General features: G+C 41.0%; 1 protein-coding gene across 3 annotated transcripts in view; it reads right to left on the bottom strand.

Annotated features, from left to right (window-relative positions):
- Window positions 1–22,467, bottom strand: part of GPC3 (glypican 3) — a 367,445-nt gene that overhangs the window by 123,322 nt on the left and 221,656 nt on the right. For all 3 annotated transcript variants that reach the window (XM_040999456.1, XM_040999457.1, XM_040999458.1), the window contains one exon: window positions 4,895–5,028. In XM_040999456.1, the coding sequence (XP_040855390.1) occupies window positions 4,895–5,028 (134 nt within the window). The remainder of the gene's footprint in view (window positions 1–4,894; window positions 5,029–22,467) is intronic.

Here is a 22,467-nt window from a genome sequence, read left to right as displayed (position 1 = left end):
GGATCATAATGATCCTTGACAAGTTGAAAAAGATCCAGATGAGATTCAATCAAAATGTCAAGGGGATGAGCCCTCCTATTTTAGTATGGAAGCATATTACCTGGTTGTGGGGCAGGGGACTGCATTAGTTTTCTTGCAATGCTTTGCTTGGATAGGCATCAAGGCTGCACTCATTGGAAAACACTGCATGTAAACACAGCTTTTCATCCCCAATTGCAGATGACGAATATTTTTTCTTGCTGTTATTAATGGTTTTTTCTTTAATGTGAAGTAACAAAAGCTCACTATTTTTTAAAAAGTCTGGTAAAGTACCTAAACTTAAAGCAGCTAAGACTGGAACGATGCAAGAGCGTGATCTAATTCTGCTGGAGACAGGCTTTCAGAGTCTGACTCGAAACTACGATGTTCTGCCATTCCAGAGACTAACACACACTTTTCTCACCCTGCTCCCACTGTCTGGGACATGCTCCTCTCCTGCCTCCTGATTTCGCATTCCCACTTATGTTTCAGGCCCAAGAAGCCTTCTCGGGCTCCCTCAGGAGAATTGCTGGTTTTTCCACTCATTGATGATTGCCACTCTTCTGTACATGGCACAGTTCTGACACCCACCCTCAATGGAGGACCAGCATTTACTTGGAGATCTGTTGCCCTAACTGGGCTAAGAGCACCTCCCATTTATTACAGCCTAACCCTTTACACAATGTCAGCTATACAGATGATTTTGACAAATGTAGAAAGAAGTACTAGGGACTTGTACCAGGCCAGAAACTGATTAACTCCCTCAAAACATACTTTGGTGTTGGTCACAGGGTAGAAGGCACCGTCAATCTCCTAAGGCTACCTAGTCACACAGAGTGACAGTCTGAGAGGTGGTGGCAGTCAGCACTGGTTTTCCATGAGGGACCTAAGATCAACGTATGCTCTTTTTCTCTCTAGATCACTCACCACTATCATCTAAGTCACTGCCCCTTCAGACCAAGCCAGGAGAGTTCAGGAAGCAGAGGATTGGAACACAAGGGTGGAAGGACCGTGATTTCCTCACAGATTAGCAGCTAGGCCACTAGCTTCATGCAAAATGAACAATTCAACTACAGGTTTTGAGTCTGGAAAAGGGAACATATTGCTTATGTGTTCTACCAAACATCACGTGAAATAAGAAAAAGGTAAACATGTATATAAGGGAAATGGCAAAGAAAACATTCCAGAGAGACAATGAAGGAGAAGCTGGCAACTGAGACATGCTGAACAAATTTGAGCTGCAAGAGCTTGTGAAGGTCTGATTGCAATACTTGTGCATCCTATCCTACCCCCATTATTTTACATCTACTGACAGATCATTTCAGTACTTATCCCTTCAAGGAACACTGAGTCCCCCACATAGACCACCAGTTGAGTATCAAATCGCCTTTAAATTGAACTAAGCTATTGCTAAGATTAGTTGTGTATTGCAAACTACCCAGTTGGGGGCAGACAAAACAAACAGATGACTTCTGAATACTATCACAGGAATTTTCTTGGTGGGTTGCTACTTTAATAAAGCAAAAGGCTTTTCAAATCACATTCAGACAGCTTGCTCACAACTGCCACAGACTGAATATTACAATGGAGTTCCTTTCTAATTATCTTTTTAATCAGAGGATGGAGTTTGGGCATGAGTGTGGTAGGCACATATATTTTTTTCTGGACAGTATGGAATACTGTGCAGAACATACTGAGAAATTTCTAGGGGGTATTAACACTCTGCCAAGACAAACTCTCCTAATGGCCTCAGACCATAGGACCAATATATCTAGCAGATTATCTTAACCCTCACTGTGCCCCTCTCTCAAACAGTTTACCATCTTTTAAGGGAAGTCAATGATGTCAGGTATTCAAGTACTCTTATTTTTGTTTTCTTCTTCTACCAGAGATTTTAGAAAGAAGGGCTCCATCTCAGACTCTAATGTTTAGTTTGAAGAAAAAAAAAAAAAGGTAAGCAGTGTCATGCTCTCTACACCCAAAGGAGCCATTTGTGACCATCCTTCATTTTGTCACTTTTCCTTTTTCTCTTTTGTTTTATTTGAAGGCTAGTTGCAAGTTTAAAAAAAGACTCTGAACAAAGTGCCAAATCCAAGTGCCCAAGACAAAGCCTATTTATCAAACTTTTCTGGGCAGAGCCAATGTCCACAGAGCTCCTTCTGGTAAGGTGAAAGGAAATAGGTGACAGAGTCCAAGAGACAAGCCATTGCAGCAGGATTTGTATCAACTTCCTACCTTATAATTTTGTCTACATTGACAGGAAAATTTCAAAACGAGACTTGGTTGTGGTTGTTCTGCTGAAAGCGCCATATGTTTCTGATACAAATCCATGCACTACTTCCTCCATGAAACCTCTACTGGAACTCACCTGGATAGAGATTCTATTGTTCCCTGGAGGTGGCTACCTTTGTACTCTGTACCTTCTTTTGCTTTAAAACTTATAAAACTTTTGGCAACTTTTTATATACAAGTCCATTTAAACATTAGTTTGTGCTAGTGAGCAGAGTGTCTTGGTATTTTCAATGCCCAGGTTATACATTCTGGCATTTAACAAATGTTAGATAAATGTACATATATATGAAATATATAATATGTATTATATATCTAATAGAATATATATACACATATATGTATGCACTCACACATGTATACACATATATATACACGCACACACACATATAAAGAGAGAGAATTTCCACCAAATATGGAAGAATTTTCCATTGAAGATTGATAGCTTAGGTGACCTGAAGTCAATTGCTTAGGTGGTTGAGGCTAAGAATCAAAGTAACAGAGCATGACGCTTTAAAAGGGTCTTGATAAATCACCTCATTTTTATCTTCTTGGAGAGAGAAAGTTTTCCCCAAAGAACCCAAATGCTGTAAGAAATTGGTACTAAAACATTTGGTTTCAGGAGCCCTGCAGCGGCTTTAAAATATGTTCACAAGTTCCCTTCCCTGATATTCTTCCCTTCAAGAGCTTAGTTTCCCATCTCCTAGATATGGATCCAAATCAGTGACTTGCATCTGACTAATCAAATACGTCAAAACTGACAAGGTGATGCTTCCAAGACAAAATTCCTAAAACAAGATAGCTTTCTCCTCCTGCTCTTCCATGAATCACTCCGGAAAAGCCAGCTGCCATGTCAAACAGCAATTCAAGAGGTTCTTGAGGATGAGAAACTGAGGCTTGGCTCCAACAACTAACACTAACTAACTTGTTGGACCTGAAAATGAGTCATTTTGGAAGTGGCCTCAGTCAAAAGTGAAGCCTCAGGCAAAACCTTGATGAAAATTTCTTTAGAGACTCAGAGAAATCACCCAGCTAGGCAATTTCCAAGTACACGGTGGGCAGACACAATGAGATAACAAACGTTTGTTGTTTTAAATAACTATGTTGATGGGTAATTTGTTGTGCAGTATTAAATAACTAAGACCATCACTTTACACTCTTGGTCATTGAGAACTTCAGAGAACTTCAAAGAACTTTTAGTTACACACTATGTATTTTTCAATATTTACTCTTTTGGAAATTAAAACCAAGGAAGACATTCACAATCTATTATTCATCTGAAACTATCAGAAACCCATTACACTATGAAAAACAATGAATAACAAAAGTGACACAGCTTTACATATTCACAAGATGTATTTTAGTTAAAGTCAGTTAAATTGATAGCTGGCAAGCAGATTCTCCTACTGATTTTTTTCAATGAATCTGTTGCAATATGTTGCTTGCTTTGGACACACTTATGTAGTTAGCCAAAGAAAGATCCCATACGACGCCCTCTCCAGAAGGGCCTCTGGGACTCCGAGGGGTCCAGGAATCATGTTTTCATGTGGATGCTATCAGGAAACTAGAAATCCATTGCGTTTCAAGTCAAGCCAAGGGGGCTTTCTGAAATGCTTCATGGTGAGGTTACCATTCTCTCAAGCTGTCACCCTAAAGCTGTCACCATTCTTTCTACCTTCTGTCACCCTAAAGTCAAATACAGCTAAGAATTACCATCTCAAATCCTCCTGCAGCAAGTTGCTAGAAATACAATAACTTGGCACAAATACCAGGTATTACTTATCTTTTATTTTCTATCTGTAGACCTCTATCAGCCTCTTCAAAGTCAACAAGAAGAAATCATGTGTGGCTCTTCCTGAGCCCTGGCAAACTTGACAACACTGTGGGGGTAAGGTAATTCTCCCCAGTTTTGTGTTGGGTTTCCCATTCTATTCCTGTCCCTTAATTTTAACCAATAAATTAGAATTGGAATGGAGAAAACCGAATGGGAAGGAGGGATGGATCAAAACAGTGGGAATTAAAAAAAAAATACAACCCTGTATTTTATTCTTTGACTGCTGTTTTACCAAGGAACCAGATTATATATCACTTTTTAAAAAGCGAATTCAAATACTGTTGCATGTTTCTCTGTTGACCCATTTGTATCTGTGTGTGCATGTGTTTGTGTACGTGTGTGTGTGTGTACGTGCAGGTGGGTGGGTAGCATCCTACCAGATTTTAGCCTTCCTCTGGTAAATTTAATCCTGAATCACTGTCAATAATGAGAAAGCCACAAATCAAGCCGTGGAATACTGAGACCAAATCATATGCACACACTTTTGTTTATTCAACGAAGGATCTTGAATAAGGACATTACTGTGTTGCTGTACTATATATTTACACACTACCTTTACATCTGCTTGTGGCTTGGGTAATGCAATACTGTTTTTTTTTTTCTCTGTAATACTGACAGATGATAGCATTCAATTGAACACATCACTCCAAAGAACTAGAGAACATATATTTAAGAAGTTCTGCTCCAATAGTTTTCTACCTTCAAAAACAATTGTTGATTGTATGCTGAAAAAGAGTAGAAAAACCCTCTCACCTTCGACGGCTGGATAAGGTTTCTTCACGTTCTACATGAGCAACTTTTAATACCTTCTTGTCAATAAACAGGTCTTCAGGATAATAAGCAGATCTGTACTGGCGTTGTTGAGAGTGAGCACATAACTTGCCAATCTAGAAAAAAAAAAAAAGAAATGCAATATCATCACATGATATTTTCGCAGATATGATAGTAGAAACATTCTGAAATGCACTTCAATTTCTTGCCTGAATTTCATTTTGAAGAGCAGAATGAAATTATTACCACAGCCAAAACGTTGAGAAACTTCAGTCAAAGAACCCTTGGGAGAAAGGAAAGCTGAGGTCTGGGGGAGGATTGTCTGCCTATTCAGAGATTTCCCAAGATGAAAACTCCCCTTTTCTATAATGAAGTATACATTTGAGAGGATCTTCTACACACTGCTCCTGCTATTGCTACATTTCAGTGGCACTTATGTTTACATGTATGAACGAGTTCACGAAAGAGAACTGCAAAAATTTCGGAAGAACTGGTGCAGGAGACAGGGTATGAGTAGTGTGTGGAATAACCTGTGATTAGAAAGGAAGCTTTCATGCACAGATTGTCCTACTCTCATAAGCATTTTATTACAAGACTCAAGCTAAGGTATTCTGGAAAAGGCCAGTATAGTTCTTCATGGATCCTCGTTAACAATCCCCAAAGGAAGAAGGCAACAGGCTGTGGCATCAGCTGTGAGCTACAGGTCACCGAACAGTTCCAGTATTGAGAGTATGAAGAAGGATCACGGATGTCAGGAGACTGCTGTCTTTCATTCTTCCCCCTCTTCCTGATGATTCTCTTCCATTCTTTCAAAATCATGTATTGTAACCTCACCCTTTATAAAACTCACACAGCAATTATGTTTAAAAACTGATATCTAGTTTATCATTTTGATTTTTAGCTAAATTATCAATTTTCTATTTTTAACTTTAAAAACAAAAGCCTAAATGAACTTGTATCTAGAGGATTACAAGTAATAACATTCTTATATATCTCCTATGCCAAACTATGCTAAATAGTATCATCTTCATTTTATAGTTGAGGGAATTGAAGTTCAGACAGATTACATCACTTGACCAAGGCAAACAGATGGTAGATTTGCTTGTTTGACTTTAAACTCATTTGTCTCACTTCAAAGCTTATGCAACATAAGCTACCTTACAAAATGATGCCCAATTTCTACTTGCTTACATGGTTCTACATAGCAGAGGGAAAAGAATGATCTTCAAAAATACATGACCCACCAACATAGCCAAGTATATAAAATGTAAACTTCAGGGGAAATGCTAGAAATATCTTGTGAAGACAAAGGTTGTACTGCTGCCATTTTGCAACTGCGCAGAACCATGGGGGCACTGCTTGGTGACTTCAGTGAAACGAAGGAATCTCCGATTAGCAGGCTTAGCACACTACTCCCCTGGTAAGCCATGAGCTCTGAGTGGTAATCCCAGTTTTTGTATTGTTCAGGACTGTCCTGATAGTATTTGGTAAGTTCTGTGCGTATGCAACAGCATAAATGGCATGTAGTTTGCGCAGCTTTGAGAGGGTTTCCATAAAAATAAATTATCAAGTGAGAAAACATTTAGAATCAGCAGTAGCATTGCCTCCATTTATGAAATACAGCTTCTACAGTTTGAAGCAGAGACCAGCTATTCTCAAAAGTTTATCCTAATGTGACTGAAGTGAAAGTTGCAGACACTTGAGAACATTCCATTTGCCTTTGGAATGTGTGATATTGAGATTTTCAGGTGAGTTTATAAAATGCTACTTGGTTTACATTAATATCAACTTCAAATGTGGGATCTGCAGTCTCTGAGTATGCCCTAGCTGGTAGCAGTCGGCAGGGTGCTCCAAGCCAGGGACAACCAGGCTGCCCAAGACAGTTAAGTTCCAGTCAGTTCCTAAGCAGATGATATGACTCAAATAACTGAGGGCAGCCGGTGCATAATAACCTTATGTCTACAGGCACAGACACATTCACTTTGTGAAACTACAGGTGAAATTTCATGGAACCAAACCCTGATTTTTGTTCTGTAACTGTCTATTATCCTCTGAATATTCATTGACCTGAAAGTCTATTTCACCAGGATCAAAGCATTCTTAGCCAATTCAGGAGCATAGGACACATTCTCTGGCCCTAAACCTGGTCCAAATCCAGCACCAAAATAAAATCGTTCACACTTTCACAGTAACTCTTACAACCAACAGCTGTGAAATCTCCCTCACCATTGAAAGGCAGCCCTTTGTGTCACTGAATACTAATTGGGCCACAGAAAGACTTTAAAGTTTTCAACTGCCCTCCCCACCCTAACTGGAAAGGGGTGCAGCTGAGGCAATAGCAGGAAGGTTAAGAACCAATAAGAATGTAGCCAGCCTTCAGCCTGACCTTTGTTCCCAAGCAGCTCCATGCAGCAGACTCCCCAAAGCTCTGTGTGGGGTAAAGGGCAAACAATGGGGTCCAGCCAATAAACTGCATTCCCCCATCTGAAATGTGCCACATCTTATCAGATAGGCTGCCTTTTTACCCCCTCCAAATCTACCATGAAGCAAACTCTCCTCCTATACAAAGCATTTTGTCAAATGTATTCCCCGCTCCAGGCCCTCCTCCCCGCAGCTTTCACCTCCATACTGTGTGAGCTGCAGGTGAATATTAAGAGCTGATTTTGAAAAGTGGACACTAAAAGAAAGCATAATTTACAAAGCGATGCCCACATTCCCATGAAAGCGATCCTTTCAGCTTCACACTTGAGAAGCATCAGATGACACTGGGAGACCTGGGTCTTGTTCTTCAGCTGCACTTGCAAAGCAAGCCACTCTCTCAAGTGGCATTTTCAAAATTGGAGAAGCCTTCCCAGCAGACTTAGATTCTTGAATAAGTGCAATACAATTTCCTTTCACTGACTAATGTACCCAGTCAAGGATATTACTACCTTCACACTTGTTACTTGAAGACAATTTAATGGCTAGGGGAGTGTCTCTGTGCAAAGACCTGGAGTATAAGTCTGTTTGTGTGCCATTACCCAGTCTCTAATTGTGCCTTTATTTATGTGCCAGAATCTCTGATGGGAAAAACAATTGTTCCCCGCAGTATTACAAGTCTTGACACGTTAAGAAGGCATACCCCCTGGCCATATCCCAGCTCCTGTGTCATTCTAGTAACCTGTTCTACAACCACATGGCTCGCTTTCGCCCACAGGACTTCACCTTGATCTGTAGTCACAGCTTCAATTCACTAGTAGCTCTAATCTTACATAAAGGCAAGCAGTTCTTTTGTGCTAGGTTACCTTGAGACAAAAAGTGAAAACTATTGTCCAAGTAGAAGATGTTACTGTAGGGGAAGCAAATTTTATTTTCTTCACTATTGTTAGGTTCATGGTTAGAGGTATCTATAATGAAAGTCAGACTAAGAAAGAAAACAAATCCAAATATGTTTAAAGCTTTATGAGATGGGAGAACCTTCAGAAATCAATATACAAAGAAATGGGACGTGTACAAATGTTATGGTCTGCTGAAGAAATGCACCGTCATAGAGGGGTATGAATAGATGACTCAGTATGATCTGATGACACACAGCAGCCGAGGGGGCGGCGGAGCTTAGCATTCCTTGCTACTTAATTCCCTTCTCCGCACCCCGTGTCCTCAGAAAAAGAATTTTCCTTTGCTCCAGGTATACGCAGGCACCACTCACATGAGGATTTTATGGCTTCTCATTTCAAGGGAAGAAGGGCTGAGAAACTTATGGGTGACCTTCCTGTTTCTACTGCTTCCTTAAAGGCTCATGTCTCATACTTTGGGGTGGCTTGTACTGAAGCTCTTTGTGACCAAATATTTGAAACCTTTGCAAAGCATCTGGTCTGGTACAGTGAATCACTTGTAGCCCATGGTTGACATGTCAATAAATGCACAAAACCGTATATACTCTTGGGGTCTCGTTCACTGATGGTTCTGAGAACTCGCAAGTAACAACAGACTCAGACTCAATTGTTCACTTTGGCTGACTGAGAAAGAGAACCTACATGATGCGCTTTTCAACACTACCATTAGTGCACATCTGTTACACCGTGCCTTACTTCACAAACAGTCCTAGAACAGCCCTCCGAGACACACAGAGCAGATACTATGCCTATTTGGAGAGATAAGGAAACTGAGGCTCACAGGAGCTGGAAAAACATAAAGTCATAACTTTAACAAACAGCAGAGCTTGGACTTGAATGCTTGTCTGACTCCACAACCTACGCTTTGGTTTTCTATCTCCCCACCCCCGAGGAGCTGCCATGCATTCTATTTTCCAACAGCGTTTATGCTGTGATTTCCCACTGATTGGGTATGACTCAGGTCTGCAATGCTGTGAACATCCCACCCACAACTGGAGAACACTGAAGCTGCAAAATTAAACATAATCCAAATAAAAGCTATTCGAGATGAACAGAAAAGTGACATCCAATTATAACAAGGGATTTATGCATTATTTCTAATAGCTGCGAGCCAATGATGGGATGATTTAGGTGAGAGGGGTACCACCTCTCCTTCCGTACTGTTTTTTTATATCACTGCCACTCTCTAACTAACCCTATCAGATCAATTTTACTGTTCAAAACTAGGCTACAGGAAATATGTAAGGGACTTGTGCATATGAGTGGAGTTTGAGGCATATTTTTTTTTAAAAAGATTTACCCATTTTCATTGCAAAGTCAATATATACAGATAGGAGGAGAGACAGAGGGAAGATCTTCAGTTCTCTGGTTCACTTGCCAAGCGGCCGCAATGACTGCAGCTGAGCTAATCCGAAGCTAGGAGCCAGGAGCCTCTTCTGGGTCTCCCATGTAGGTGCAGGACCCAAGGCTTTGGCCCATCCTCAACTGCTTTCCCAGGCCACAAGCAGGGAGCTGGATGGGAAGTGGAGCTGCTGGGATTACTACTGGCATCCATATGGGATCCTGGGGGCGTTCAAGCTGAGGACTTTAGCCAGATGGCCACAGCACCAAGCCAAGACTTAATGCTAAGGTAATTTGCACAAATGAAAGGGGGAGAGTTAGGGAAGAGGGAGGAGGAGGAAAAAGAGAGAGAATCAGAAGCTGAAAGTGAAAAGGTTCCTGTCAGCCTGTCAGTAGCACCAGAGCAAGGGACATGGCACACCTGTCACTTCCTGCTGTACTCGGATCAGCTTCATCCCCTTCTCCCCAGCTTTATTTAATTACAGAATAACATTTCTGCCAGAACTCAGCTGATTACTGTGGTCATAAGCAGCGCTTTCCTAAGAAATGATGCTGAATGATATAAATCTAGTCTCTGATCATCAAACTCATCAGAATGCTGGAAGAATTCAACATAAAACCTCCTCTGAGGTTATGCTACTTAAATACCAACTTTGATTCCCTTGGGGTGAATTTTCCCTGGGTATCTGCCTGTTTCAAGTACCCAGGGGCTGGGCTGCAAATGAAGTATGGTGGGAATTCCATAGACTATCAGTTAAAATAAAGCATTTCATTCTCTTGAATCACTTCTTAATATTGTCATGCAATCTCTGTTAATTAAATCTTAAGTTTTAAACAAATATATATTGAAATGATGTGATATACAACATAAACTTTTTAATAGTAGTAACCATACCCATTAAACAATTCTACAGGTATAATAAAAATGCTAATATATGTTAATGTTTAGTCTGTGGTTAATGTTTTGTCTTGTTAATTTCCCCAGGGCTTTTATCACTGATTTAAATCTGCCACACTACTCAACTGATTGCATTGCTTCCACAAACTGCAAGGAAGTAGCTCAAATGAATACTGATTAACAGAAATGAACAAACATTTGGCTAAGTAAACCAGTCTTATTATATGCTTGTAATCATTACATACATTTTTTTTTACAATGAGATGGGCATGTCAGGCATTTTCCATTGATTTTTTTCTATAGAAAATATGCATACAAACATTAATTTATAGCCTTATACTTCAGGAAGCACATCATTACTAATTAACTATTGGATACATCTGGATATGGAACACAGAGGATAACAAACCTGGTGATAATGAGAACATTTCCCCCCCCATAGACATTTTGCTGTGACTCATTATTAATTGCTTGACCATTGCAATAAATGCTCACTAACAATCTGTTATGATTAGAAATATTTTAAGAGATCAGATGCTGTTATTTAAACATTTCATACCAGAAAGCTCCTGAAGCAAACTGGAATCCAAGAAAAGGCAACTGGTGCCCTACAAGGCTGTCTGCTCTGTTACAGTCAAAAGCATTCAAAATCTGGAGGCAGGGAGACTAGCTTCCAACCGGTAGCTCATCCTTTTACCATTTCAGTCACCCAAAATGAGCCATTTCATTTTGTTAAAACTCAGCTGTCATCTAAGAATCAAACCAAGGTTGAGTATACGATCTCCTGCAGCCACATTGCAATCGGAATTGTTTATTCTTTAAGTGCAGACTGCTTATTTTCTGCAGCCTGTTAGTGTGTGTTACAATTCTGAGTCTGCTGCCCAGATGCAAAAGAATACTTTATACAGGAGTATTTTAATGTGGGACTGTTGGAAGACAGGAAAAGGACTTAATGAGCCTGGGTCGCCACTCTGAATGAGAACCAGTTTGCCTATATCTGATACTCACATGGCCTGCTTCTGTTCTGCTATGATACCTAGAAGGTCCTCTTGTTACTCTGACTCGATAGCATGGATTAGTGGTCCAAGATTTCCGTTAGCATTCTGTGCCTCCAACCAACAAACACACTTGTGTTTACTGGAGCTGAATGCTATAGGGACGGCAGTAAGTTTTCAACATTGTTTCTGTTGGAGACATTTGCTTCTCCCCCAAATTCTAGCTACACAAATGGAGTCTGAAATAAAAATACGGTGCCGAGTGTGTGCCTAACAAACCTTACACAACGTCAAAACCTTCTCAGCACCAGGAGTCCAGGACATCACTGTTTACTCATAGAGGATCAATAATGTGGGGATTAAAAGGCAACATTATATGAACTCAAATAACTCCAAATTTACTCATCTGCTTGCCATTGCTATTTCAGCGGGAGAAAAAGACATAACACCTACTCAGCTCAGTCCAGAAAAAAAAAAAAAAAGAATTTTTGTTGTTCTATCCTTCTAATTTCTCTACATCTACCTTCATTTTAATTTTAAAACTGTATTCACCCTTCTTATTCCCAATCCTCTAAAAGTATAACAAGGTATCTTCCAGTGGCAAAATGATGTAAAATGATAATACTGCTTTGGCATATGTGTCAGTGATTCTAGAATGTCCTAAACTAGCAGACTTAGATATAGACATATGAAGTTTTCAGAGTTTAATTTATACTCAGAACCTAGTTTTTTTTTTGGCTATTTAGAATACAACGATCAGGGCCGGCACAATAGTGTAGTGGTTAAGGTCCTCACCTTGAAAGCCCCGGGATCCCATATGGGCGCCGGTTCTAATCCAGGCAGCTCCACTTCCCATCCAGCTCCCTGCTTGTGGCCTGGGAAAGCAGCTGAGGACAGCCCAAAGCCTTGGGACCCTGTACCCATGTGGCAGACCAGGGAGAGGCTCCTGGCTTCAGATTGGCTCAGCTCCAACTGTTGTGGCCGCTTGGGGAGTGAACCATTAGATGGAAGATCTTCCTCTCTGTCTCTCCTCTCTGTATATCTGCCTTTCCAATAAAAATAAACAAATCTTTAAAAAAAAAGAGTACACCTATCATAATCTTGGTAACCTTTATCATAAAAATTATTTTGATATCTAGAAAGTTTTACATCCATGTGAAAATGTAAGAAGTGAATGAATACTTTGTAGTCATATTTTTCAATACCTATAATATTCCTTACAATGCTTACAATTATTAGAGATTCTGTATCATTTTTTTGCAATAAGAAACATATTTATACCTAGTTTTTCTGATAATTAAGAATGGATTTTTGGATCACTTATTGAACTCAGATGCAATGTCTATATCTAAAGATGTTAAGAATGCGTGGGCCTAATTTACAAATGAATTCTCTCAGAGAAGATGGGAATCTAGTCTGTAGCTTAAAATTATAATTAAGAAAAATATGACAAGTTATCTTTTTCTTTACCTTATGAATGAATATGAATAAACAGTCTTACTGTGTCTGATAAAATGGAACAATGAAGAATAGTTTACACAACAAATTAGGTTGTAAAATCAACCTGAAATCAATCAGGATATAAAGAAAACGGAATTAAATATTTAAAGTGAATATTATGAACTGTTTAAAAGTCAGAATCATTTGTTAGAGCTGTTTGAAAGAGAACAAAAAAGCCACAGCAACATATTACAGGGTAGTTTACTGCATTGTATCACCAAGAAAAGTATACACAATGGTAGAAAAATTGTAGCGGTGACATTGCTGAATGCCTGCTGGATGAAAAGTCAGGAGATGAATTCATGCCATTTCCCAAGGAGAGTGACACTAACTCATTTAATTACAGGCTTACTGCAAACATGAAGTTAATATCTCCTCTTCAGACTGTGTTTTTGCCTCTTGAATGGACAAATCTACAGACAAAAGCTGAAATGAATAGCTTGCCACATTCAACCAGTATCAGCACTAATTAATCATCAAAGATCTGTCATGAAATCTTGCAACGAAAAAACGAAAACAGTGTTGAGATTTCTGAATTCTCTTTAAAAATGTGACATTTGCTACTAACAGTTCACAAGTTACAATGGCTAAAATTGCTGGCACCTTACCATGAGTCAGTACAGTAACACTAAACAGCAATAAAAAGTCATTGCAGTTTTCAGTGCCAAGCACGCAGATTTCTTTAAAAAGCCACATTTACTATAGAATATACTTGAAGATGCAATAAAATAAATATTATTTTGAAATCTTGGTCCTTTGGTATAATCTTTGAAAAGTTATGTGATGAAATGGGAAGTATGTGTAAAGTACTGCTATATATTCATTATAATGTTCATTATTTTAAAAGTCAGATGGGGTCTAGCATTGTGGCATAGTGCACAAAGTCACCCTCTGCAAAGTCAGGATCCTATATGAGTGACAGTCCATGTCCCAGTTGTTCCACTTGTGATCCAGTGTCTTGCTGGTGCACCTGAGAAAGCAGCTGAAGATGGCTCAAGTGCTTGGGCCCCACATCTATGTGGGAGACATGGATGAAGCTCCTGGCTCCTGGCTGTGCCCTGGCGCAGCAATGGCACTTACGGCTATCTGGGAAATAACTCAGCAGATGAACACACACTCTCTCTCTCTCCTTCCCCCCACCTCTTCCTTTCCCCACCTCTCTCTCACAAATAATCAAAGAAAAACAAATTCTCCAACTGAAGGTTACAGTCATTGAAATAAATTAACTAGGGCTGCTCAGCATATCTGAGCAGGTAAAGAAAAAAATGATCAGAGCTGAAGTGAAGTCCATGTATATTATGCTATCTGAAGAAGAAAAAAAAAACGAATAAAGAAAAATGAACTGCGCTTCAGAATCCTGTGGAAAGTCATCAAGTGTATCCACAGACATAAAATGGAATCTCCGGCGCCCGGCGTGGTGGCACAGTGGTTAAGGTCCTTGCCTTGCATGCCCTGGGATCCCATATGGGCGCCGGTTCTATCCCAGCAGCCCTGCTTCCCATCCAGCTCCCTGCCTGTGGCCCTGGAAAGCAGTGGAGGACGGCCCAAGGCTTTGGGACCCTGCACCCGGGCGGGAGACCCAGAAGAGGCTCCTGGCTTTGGACTGGCATAGCATCGGCCGTTGCACTCACTTGGGGAGTGAATCATGGGATGGAAGATCTTCCTCTCTGTCTCTCCTTTCTGTATATCCGCCTTTCCAATAAAAAAATAATAAAAATAAATCTTTAAAAAAAAAATGGAATCTCCGGACAGAGAAGGGGGAAGTAAAGTAATATGAAGAATATTTAAAGAAACATTGAGCAGGCACCACAGTGCAGGGTTGGTGTACACACATATCCTATATTCAGGTGCCTGGGATCGAGTCCCAGAGCTCTGGTTACTATGTAGATTCCTTTTAATATATAGACCGTGAGAAAATGGCTAATGATGGCTCAAGTAATTGGGTTCCTACAACCTGTGTAGACAACCCAAATGGAATTCCTGGCTCCTGGCTTCAGCTTTACCCAGTCCTAGCTGTTACAAGAGAGTTGAGCAAGCAGGTAGAAGATCTCCCTTTGGGCCTGACGTGGTAGCCTAATGGCTAAAGTCCTCACCTTGCATGCACCAGGATTCCATATGGGAGCCTGTTCCTGTCCCAGCTGCCCCACTTCCCATCCAGCTCCCTGCTTAGAGCTTGGAAAAACAATGGAGGATGGACCAACACCTTGGGACCCTACACCCACATGGGAGACTCAGACAATCAAACTGTCAAAAGGGAATCTTAAAGCAGTACAAAAGAAGGAACTCATTGCATTCAAGGGGTATTCAATAAGAAAATCAGTCGATTTCTTGTCAGAAAATAAGTAGAGGTAAATGAAGGACACATTCAAAGTACAAAAAGAAAAAAAGAATGCTATATAAAAATTCTACGTCCACCAAAAATTACAGATTAGGACAATCTGACACAGAAAATCAGAGAATTTGTCACTAGCAAATATGCCCTGCAAGATTCACTAGAGTTCCTTAATAAAACACGCTCAGTAACAGGAGCCAGTGGTGCCGCATCCTACTCCTCCACCAGCATGTCAAATGAGCACCAGTTTGTGTCCCGGCCACTCCACTTGCGATCCAGTGCCTGCTAATGTCCTGGGAGAGCAGTAGTGAATGGCTCAAGGCCTTGGGCCCTGGCATCCACTTGGGAAACCTGCAAGAATCTTCCTTGCTTCCAGCTTTGACTACCCAATTCTGGACATTTGGGGAAGTGATTCAGAAGATGGAAGATCTCTCTAACTCTTTCAAATTAAATAAATGAAACTTTAAAAAGATCAAAATGGTAAGAAACCATGCAAAAACATGAATCCACATGCCAAAATAAAGAAAACCTGTGAAGTTTACCAAATAGGTTAATGTAGAAATAAGTATTTTTGTTTCCAAGTTTGTCATCCTCTTCTCTGATTTAACACACAATTATATAACTAATAATCTGTGGTACATATACATTGTATAATGATGTAATTTGTATAACAGCACAAGGAGAAAGTAGAGAATTAAGCTCGATGGGAACAATGTTTTTGTATTGAAATTAGACTGGCAATAATCCAAACGAACTTGTTGTAAATATTAGTGGCATACCAATAAGAAAATAAATTTTAAATATAGAAAAATACGAACAGAATAAAACTAATACATGATAACTACTGAAAATGGCATGAATGAGCAAGTGGAACAAATACAACATAAATAGATAAAATGTAACTTCTAAATTTATAAAACTCTTATGAAAACACAGATGTAAATTTTTGTGACACTGGATCTGGCAACATTGTTTTAGATATTACACTGAAAACATCAGGAACCTCTGGAAAAATACATGATTTTTTAAACTAGCATACTGTTGGACATTATTAGTAAAATAAAAAGATGACCTACAGAAGGAGTAAATTCTCAAATCCTTTAGATGATAAGCAAGTAATATTGTGATTATATGGCAATTTTTTAAAAAAAGATTTATTTCATTTTATTGGAAAGGCAGATACACAGAGAGGAGGAGAGACAGAGAGGAAGATCTTCCCTCTGATGACTCACTCCCCAAACAGCCACAACAGCTGGAACTGAGCCAATGAAGCCAGGAGCCAAAACTTCCTCCAGGTCTCCCACACGGGTGCAGGGTCCCAAAACTATGGGCCGTCCTTGACTGCTTTCCCAGGCCACAAGCAGGGAGCTGGATGGGAAGTGGAGCTGCCAGGATTAGAACCGGCACCCATATGGATCCCAGGGCGTTCAAGGCGAGGAATTTTAACCACTACACTATCCCACTTGGGCCCGATTATATAACAATTTTTAAACTTAAAAAAAAAAAGTCTGGTTATTATGCCCATAGAAACAGACTGAGGAGCTCCTTTATTGCTTCTCACTTACTTGATGCATTCATTTTCAGAGCTTATTGCTATTCATTTGTCTATTCCTATTCATTATGCACAATTAACACTTGAGTTTGATTTAAGAAGTAGTTTCTGAGGATACATGGCATATAAAACCAAGGCTGGCTGGCACGCAACAGTACCTCATCGAACCTCAAACAATATAGCAAAGTCCTGCTTCCCCAACTCACAAGACTCAAAATGCCAAATATTGACACAGGGCACAGAATGGCAGGGAATCCTGATGTAGAATCTTATGTTACTGTCATTAAATTCCTATATTTTAAGAAACACAAGACTGAGTCGATGGGTAAAATTTAACTGCAACATACATCATTTACATACTCCACTTCTCATGCAACTCGTAACAGCACTGTATTTAACCAGAAACCATTCATCAAGCTGCATGGGAAACGGTGTAGCTGGTAGACAACAGCACTGCTATAAGGCCGTTCTGACTGCAACTCCAGCTAAACCTCCTCAGGCACGGTCCACCTACACGGAGACATCATCGCTGACCAATACCTTCGGTTTCTGCTGATTGCCCTGCACTGTAGGCAGACCTCTGCTGATTGGTTTTAGCAGAAGTTATATAATCAGAATGGCTCAGAAACACTCCCGAGCTGAATTTTGAAAAGGACATGATTGAAAGGAGAGTGAAAATCAGGTGAATTGGGCTGAGTTGTGACCTCTGAACGGAAATGGCAGAGACTCATCTTGCACATCTCCCTCTCCGGACACTGCTTTCACTTCAGTCCTTCCCATCTCCAGCTGTTATTTTCTCTCTCTCCTCCACTCTCTCCTCTTCTCAGTAACTCAATGTCACTCATGGTTTCACATGCTATGGGTTGATTTCTCTTTCTCTCTCTAATTAATGGGGTTGTGGGGCTCTATCACCTGGCTTTTCCCTGCTGCTCTCCACATGTGTAGACACACAGACCTATAGATACTGGAGCAGGCAGGAGCCATGAGATACACGTGGGGAATGAGGCTCAGAGGAGGAACTTGCACAAGGTCCCACTTTGGGAATTACACCTTAGCTGAATTTCACACTCAGCGAACAGATTTCAGAAGCTTGTCCCAGGCACTGTGTATTTTGAAACCCGAAAAGGAAGAAGTACATAGATGAGTTTCTGCTTTGTACTATCTGTACTCCTCTCCCCCAAGATTAGCACAAATAACTGAGAGCTGAATGAAGCACCAAGGGCATCTCAGAATATGTTCTGTCTTATAGCCGACACTGCGGTTGGATACAGCCCTCTCTCTCTGACAAAGCATGCTCCCACAGGACATTGTAACATAGCACTTTGGAAGCAGCCCCAGGAAGTAAGAAACCATGCCTTGTTTTTTTGGTTTTTTTTTTAACTGAGGTTTCAAGAGGTAAATGATCACCCAGGACCATACAGTTAGTAAAGGGCAACAGAACAGGCACTGGAAAACTGGACCTAAAACTCCAAGGCCTCACACTTGCTTACAGTCCCTAGTCCAGGAGACCCTTTATGAATAATGGATGATCAAATTCTCAAATAGCTTAAAGTTAAGTACCTCAGAAACTGTGGTTCTCAAGAAGATGGTAAAAGTCATGGAACAGAAGCAAACCAGCCTTAGCCTTTTCTTTATTTCTTCCCTAATGGCAAATGGTCTCAAGCAATGTGTACATTGTATGAATCTCCACTGAGCCTGTGGGTTCAAAGGTGGGGCCTGCTTTTGTTTTACTTCTAGTAAAGAATTACAAGGATATTACTTGAAATGCATCCTAGGAATGCCAAATATGGACTTCAAAAGCTGTTTTTCATTCTTTCCCGGGCCCTGCATTACAGGTGCAAATATGCAAAGATGCAGCCACAGGCCTACTACCCAGCATGCATACACTTTTCTTCTGGGCTGTAGCTCCTCCTCCTACAGGATAAAAGGCATTGAATAAAATCATTGTGCCCTGCTCTAGCATTTGGTAACCTATAAGTCTAAACACATAACTCCCACAAGAAATGGAGATCATTTCCTAACATCCTGTCATCTTATTTGTGGAGATTTTTCAGTAGCCACAAGAAAGACTTAGAGAAGAATACTGCTTCTTCTGTTACAACTTCCTAACAGATTTCACAAGTGAAAACAGTGATGAGACAGCTGATAATGGAAAATAAAGAAGCAGTCATATGGGGACTGTAATGGGGTTCCTGATAGCCACTAACACATGACAGCAACAGGGACCCTGGGTGGATTTAGGGGTCAGGTTACCAAGAAAGTCCCATTGATTTCAGATGCCCTCATACAGGGTCAAGAACAGTATAAACAAAAATAATCTCAGTGCTGTTACTGATTCACTTTGAACAAGTCATTTAGCCCTTCAATAACAAGGGAGAATTTTCAAAGCAAGCACTTTCCAAACAGGAAAGGTGCTTTCAGTACAAATTCCAACGGTGACATCAGATTCTTTGCAGCTGAGGACAGCTTGCACACAATTAGGGACTTGCACTACAAACTGCTGCTAGGCGCAACTACCTGAGGTCCATGGTACAGATGCCAGCTGCACAAAACCCATTCGGACTCAGGACACCTGAAATAGTGTTCCACTTGAAGGGAAAAAATCCAATTACTTTATTTTAGAGTTGATTTACAGGGAGTGAGAGCAGAGCCTCAAAGAAGATCCAGGTCCAGAGGAGGGCATGTGTGATAAAGAAAGGAGTTACTGTGAATATGGCTGACGAAAAAGGGAAGGGAAGCAACACTTGGCTAGGCATAGCTAGTGTTCACCATTCTTCCCGTTCTTTCCAGCACCCACCCAGTCGTTCAATAGGAGAAAGAGAAACAAAACGCAAAGTTCACATTTGACTGCAAGGGCACAAGAACCACAGTGAGTGTCAGTGCCACAGAGAATGTGTAGCACAGACGCTGCAAGGGCAGTCAAGTCGCTGGGCAAGGACAAGATGATGACTAGCTGCTTCAGTATTGACTTTCCTTTAGCGATTTGACTGACAAATCACTGGACCTCTTGCTAGCATCATAAAATCACATATATATGGAGCCAAAGAAGTGGGGTGAGCCTGGAGAGAGCAGTGCTCTATCTACTCAGCTTTATTAAAAACTCATCGCTTGGGGCCCGGCGCGGTGGCGCAAGTGGTTAAGGTCCTCGCCTAGCACGCCCGGGATCCCATATGGGCGCCGGTTCTAATCCCGGCAGCCCCGCTTCCCTTCCAGCTCCCTGCCTGTGGCCCGGGAAAGCAGTCGAGGACGGCCCAAGGCTTTGGGACCCTGCACCTGCGTGGGAGACCCAGAAGAGGCTCCTGGCTTCGGATCGGCATAGTATCAGCCCGTTGCGCTCACTTGGGGAGTGAATCATCGGATGGAAGATCTTCCTCTCTGTCTCTCCTCTCTGTATATCCGCCTTTCCAATGAGAAAATAATAAAAATAAATCTTTAAAAAAAAAAACCAGAATGTGTGAAATACATGAAAGTAGTTTCTCTTATTAAAAAAAAAAAAACTCATCGCTTGGTGCTAAGCAGCATCACAAAAGATTGCTTTTCTAATAAAGGCAACATCCTCATTCTCTGTCTGGCTACCGAGATCTCTCTAATACTCACAACAGTATCTGCCTCACATCTTGTGCTAGAGCCAATAGCACACGTGAAACAGAAATGCATTGTTTCCATTCATCTTTGCATCTTGGTGACAAAACAACACCATAGCATTCAGGATACAACTCTGTTGCAAAAGGCCATAGAGTAGAGCTCCCTTGGGACAATGCCTCAAACATAAACCTCCAAGGCAGGGAATCTGGATTAATGAGTTGTCATAAACATTAAAAAGCAGACAAATAGGACCCGGCGTGTTAGCGTAGTGTCTAAAGTCCTTGCATTGTATGCTCCAGGAGCTATACAGGTGCCAGTTCTAATCCTGGTGGCCCCACTTCCCATCCAGCTCCCTGCTTGTGGCCTGGGAAGGCAGTCAAGGACGGCCCAAAGCCTTGGGACCCTGCACTGCAAGGGAGACGTGGAAGAGACTCTGGGATCATAGCTTCAGATTGGCTCAGCTCTGGCCATTGCGGGTGCTTGGGGAATGAATCATCAGATGGAAGATCTTTCTCTCTGTCTCTCCTCCTCTCTGCATATCTGAATTTTTCAATAAAAAGAAATCTCTACAAAAAAGCAGACAAATAATGACACATTAGGTAGCAATAACTACATTGAGGTAGCACTCAATTGTCTGGATTGCTCCACAAAATATCCCTCACACAACTATGGAAAGAGAAAATCCGGCTGTTACGGATTTTCCGAAGTCCTTTGCTATCCCTTACTCACTCACTTCCCTAGTCACTCATCTACCCAACGTACCAACTCTCCCATCCTTTCATCATGGGGTCCCTCTCAGCTCATTTCTTTCCATCCTAGCCTGCATGCCATGTGCTTAAATTTTCCTACTCCATGTTCACAGATACTTCTTGGGCTGTCATTTCTCCACAGAAGGCACTCACTATCTGGGTGGTCTTGTGATCTGTCCACTGAAACAGCTGCAACACTCATGTGTTCTATCACAAACTCCCTGGCATCTAGCATTCCTACATGCTGATTTTCCCTTCTCTGTGTTGTGTTAATTTCCATACTGAGACACAGACACACATACACACTTAAATATTCCTTATATTTGCTCCAAGATTACAGACTTGGCAACATGTGCCAAGAGACAAAGAATCTGATCTAGCTTCTTCTCAATAGCTGGCCTCCCATATGCACACTGGTTCAATTCCCGTATGTGTCACTTCTCATTCATCTCCCTGCTTGTAGCCTAGGACAGCATGAAAGGATGGTCTGAGTCACCAGGCCCCTGCATCCACATGGGAGATCTATAGCTCCAGGCTTCAGACAGGCTCAGCTCTGGCTGGTGTGGCCATTTGAGGAATGAACCAGTGGAAGAAGACCTCTTTCTCTGTCTCTCCTTTCTTCACTGTAACTCTGACTTTCAAATAAATTAATCTTTAAAATTAGTTAATTCCTTTCCCTTAAGCTTCAAGTTTCTACATCTGTAAAATTGGGAAAATAGTACGTTCCAGTTTATTCGATTAGGACAAGGACTGTTGTATATCATTTCCATCACATGCCCACCCTCTTACCCAATGCCTTAACCTTCCCTATCACTGTAATGTGTGATACATTCTTAACATCACTCACCTCCTTCATTTGGAGCCTTTCCTTACCTTGCTTTCTCTAGATTCCTGTTCTCCATATATACATCTCTCCTCCCATATTTGGTTCTTTATTTACTTTTTGATAAAAGAATGGGCCTTGGGCTGGATTGAAAGTGGAACAGCCAGGATATGAGCTGGTGCCTATATAGGATGCGAGAGACGCAGGCTGAAGAATAGCGTGGTATGCTACCATGCCAGCCTCCTGAAACATATTTTTCTGAACTATTAACCTAGAGTCATTATAGGAATCTCTGCTTTTGCAAAGAGTCTATTCAAAATCAATCCAATAAGCTTACCCAATTCCATTTCCACTAACCGAAAGTCCATCAATTCAGTGCAGGCATATGCAGGACATTTGGCTTACC

Source organism: Ochotona curzoniae, unplaced genomic scaffold (assembly GCF_017591425.1).
Source record: "Ochotona curzoniae isolate NIBS_2020 unplaced genomic scaffold, NIBS_Ocur_1.0 scaffold_1852, whole genome shotgun sequence".
NCBI lineage: Eukaryota > Metazoa > Chordata > Mammalia > Lagomorpha > Ochotonidae > Ochotona > Ochotona curzoniae.
The sequence above is the reverse complement of the archived record's forward strand: the minus strand, read 5'-3'. Positions and strand labels throughout refer to the sequence as shown.